This window comes from Rhagoletis zephyria, unplaced genomic scaffold (genome assembly GCF_001687245.7).
Source record: "Rhagoletis zephyria isolate East Lansing unplaced genomic scaffold, Rhagoletis_zephyria_1.1 Rzeph_scaffold_42541, whole genome shotgun sequence".
In the NCBI taxonomy this organism is placed as follows: domain Eukaryota; kingdom Metazoa; phylum Arthropoda; class Insecta; order Diptera; family Tephritidae; genus Rhagoletis; species Rhagoletis zephyria.
Window position 1 is genome coordinate 1 of NW_016199596.1, and position 2,613 is coordinate 2,613.

The 2,613-nt window shown below is 45.9% G+C and overlaps 1 protein-coding gene across 1 annotated transcript; it reads left to right on the forward strand.

Moving 5' to 3' along the window:
• Positions 1–1,599: 1,599 nt before the first annotated feature.
• Positions 1,600–2,561, forward strand: LOC108355125 (otopetrin-2-like; the record flags this gene model as incomplete). The annotated part of the gene is made up of 1 exon (XM_017606299.1): positions 1,600–2,561. A coding segment is annotated over one exon (962 nt), but the record flags the coding sequence as incomplete, so codon positions are not given.
• Between the last annotated feature and the right edge of the window lie 52 nt (positions 2,562–2,613).

The following is a 2,613-nucleotide window of genomic DNA, read 5'->3' on the forward strand; positions in this document are numbered from 1 at the left end:
AATTTAAATTGACTTGTGGAATATGAAATGATGAGAAGGATAGATTAGACTACTTATTAGAGCAGGGAAATATCTCCTAGGAGCTTCTTCTCTAAACGTGTTCCCTAAAGGGAGGCTTGGGTTTAGCGCAGTGAACTTCTTCACTGAACGGCAGGGTTGGTCTTCTGTCAAGAGCTTTCCGTCAACAATAAGTTTAGGCTTCCGGACTGATGCAGTTTATTTCAGGCAAAAGTGGCTGCATTTTGGGATACACTGCTCGGGAGTGCATTGATAGTTAGGATTACCTCCCTGCTCTCTCTTTCAGTTGCGTCTGAATACTTCTGTATTGGGCTCTTTTGGGTTCCAGGTCACAGCGACATTAAATCATTTAAATTGACTTGTGGAATATGAAATGATGAGAAGGCTAGATTAGACTACTTATTAGAGCAGGGAAATATCTCCTAGGAGCTTCTTCTCTGCACGTGTTTCCTAAAGGGAGGATTGTGTGGAGCGCAGTGAACTACTTTACTGGACGGCAGGGTTGGTGGTGTGGTCTTCTGTCGAGAGCTTGCCATTAACCATAAGTACAGGCTTCCGGACTGCTGTAGTGTGTTTCAGGAAAAAGTGGCAGAAGTGCATTTCAGAAGGCAGTGGATTCACTGCTCGGGAGTGCATTGATAGTTAGGATTACCTCCCTGCTCTCTCTCTCAGTTGCGTCTGAATACTTCTGTACTGGGCTCATTTGGGATCCAGGTCACAGCGACATTACGGGGAACTGTGCGTCGGTTGGTCGAAAACCAGTTTAAGCGCGATTGTAAAGTCATCCTGGACGATTAAGGAACGGTGGCTGAAGAGGGCACGCCTCACACTTACAAACCTACAGCTGTCACCCTTGATGAGGGTTTACCGGTTTACCGGTTTACCGGTTTACCTTCCAATCGGTACTCGACAGAAAATCTAAAAATATTGCCTGGTCCCGTGTGTCGCAATTGCCTGGAAGATCAGGAAGCATTATCATCTCAGCACTACCTGCTTAAGTCCCCAGCGTTCGCGAGAATAGTGTTGGAATACTTTGCCTCGCACGTCCTTAATATCCCTGAAAGGTTCTGGGGCATTGCAATTAGCCGGATTCGTAATTACATAATGGGATCGAAATGTCGTATCGATTAAGTAGTGGGTTCAGTTCAAAATGGGGTTTAAAAAGGACAATCTCTTAATTATGTAGGTGAGTCTTTTACTTCTGGGACTGCCGCCTAACCTAACCTTAACTAGAGAAGGGAGCAAGTTCAATTATTACCGCGACCAGAAGTTATCTATTGTAAGAAATCTTGAATTGGTTACAGGTCTTCCTTGAACCACGTATCGGCTTAGAACCACGCGATACCCATTGTCGAGGTGCCATTTAGGGCATCTACTTTTAGGTACAGCAATCCTGGAAAACAGAAAAATCTGCTTCTTGCTGAAAAATCCAGGATTTACCAATGGATGCGAAGACTATTAAGAACTGCATCGAAAAAAATTGTACGCCATGTATTCGTTTATATTTTTACAGCAAACCAACTTGATAATGAGACCAAAATAATCCTATCTTATTTTACAATTGATATCTCTTTCTTACAGCAAATCAAGGTATATCGCTACAAGGTAATCGCACGCTTCGGTCTCATGCATATGATTGGCACGAATTTGGCCGTCTGGCTGAACGTGCTCATACAGGAGACGAAACATGAAATTCTTACTTTCTACAATCCCGAAAATCGCACTCTACGTATCTCACATCGCATTCCGGGTCATTCGCGGGGACATGCCGTCTCACCGACGGTCATCGCGTCCGATCCGACGGCACACTTACGCTTACCGCGGGGCCTCAAAGGGCCCTATCAAATATTCGAGTGTCGCCGAACCAATATAATTGGCACACTCGTACAGGACGCCTCACCGTTCCTTTTCCCTTGCACCATAGAGTATTCGCTCATTTGTGCCGCCATTTTGTATGTGATGTGGCGTAGTATTTCGCGTCCGCAAACACCAGCGCCACAGCGTCCGGACACCATCAGTTCGCCGATGAAGCGCTCTCCCCATCACTATTCGGTGGATTGTGCGCGTGCCCACAAGGGTCTCTTCGTTGGCATACTCATACTCGTGCTGACCATCATTTCGCTCATTCTCTTCTTCGTGTTGATCTCGCGACCGGATTTTGTCGCCCTGGCCGTGACCGAAGTGACCATCTGTGAACTCCTCATCTACGGCACCGCTACAATAGCAACACTAATTGGCATGATACAAATACGACATTTGCAATACGATTGGTATCGCAGCTTCTCATTGGATGATATATTGTTAGTTGGCGCGCAGACTGGCTCCTTCTTATACAACATCTTTACAGTGATTGCGGGTCATTTTACACTGCGTAGCGATGATATGTTAGTGCCATTGAATGCACTCGCCTCCATTGTGCAAACAGCTTGCCAAACGTTATTCATATTGGATGCTAGTCGGCGACAAGCCATCAAACCAGAGCATATACGAAAGAAACCCGGACGAGAAATTGTGACTTTCATGTTGGTGGTGAATCTAGCGATGTGGGCTATCAGCACGCTCGAGAAATCACGCGCCGAATCGCATCCGATACAG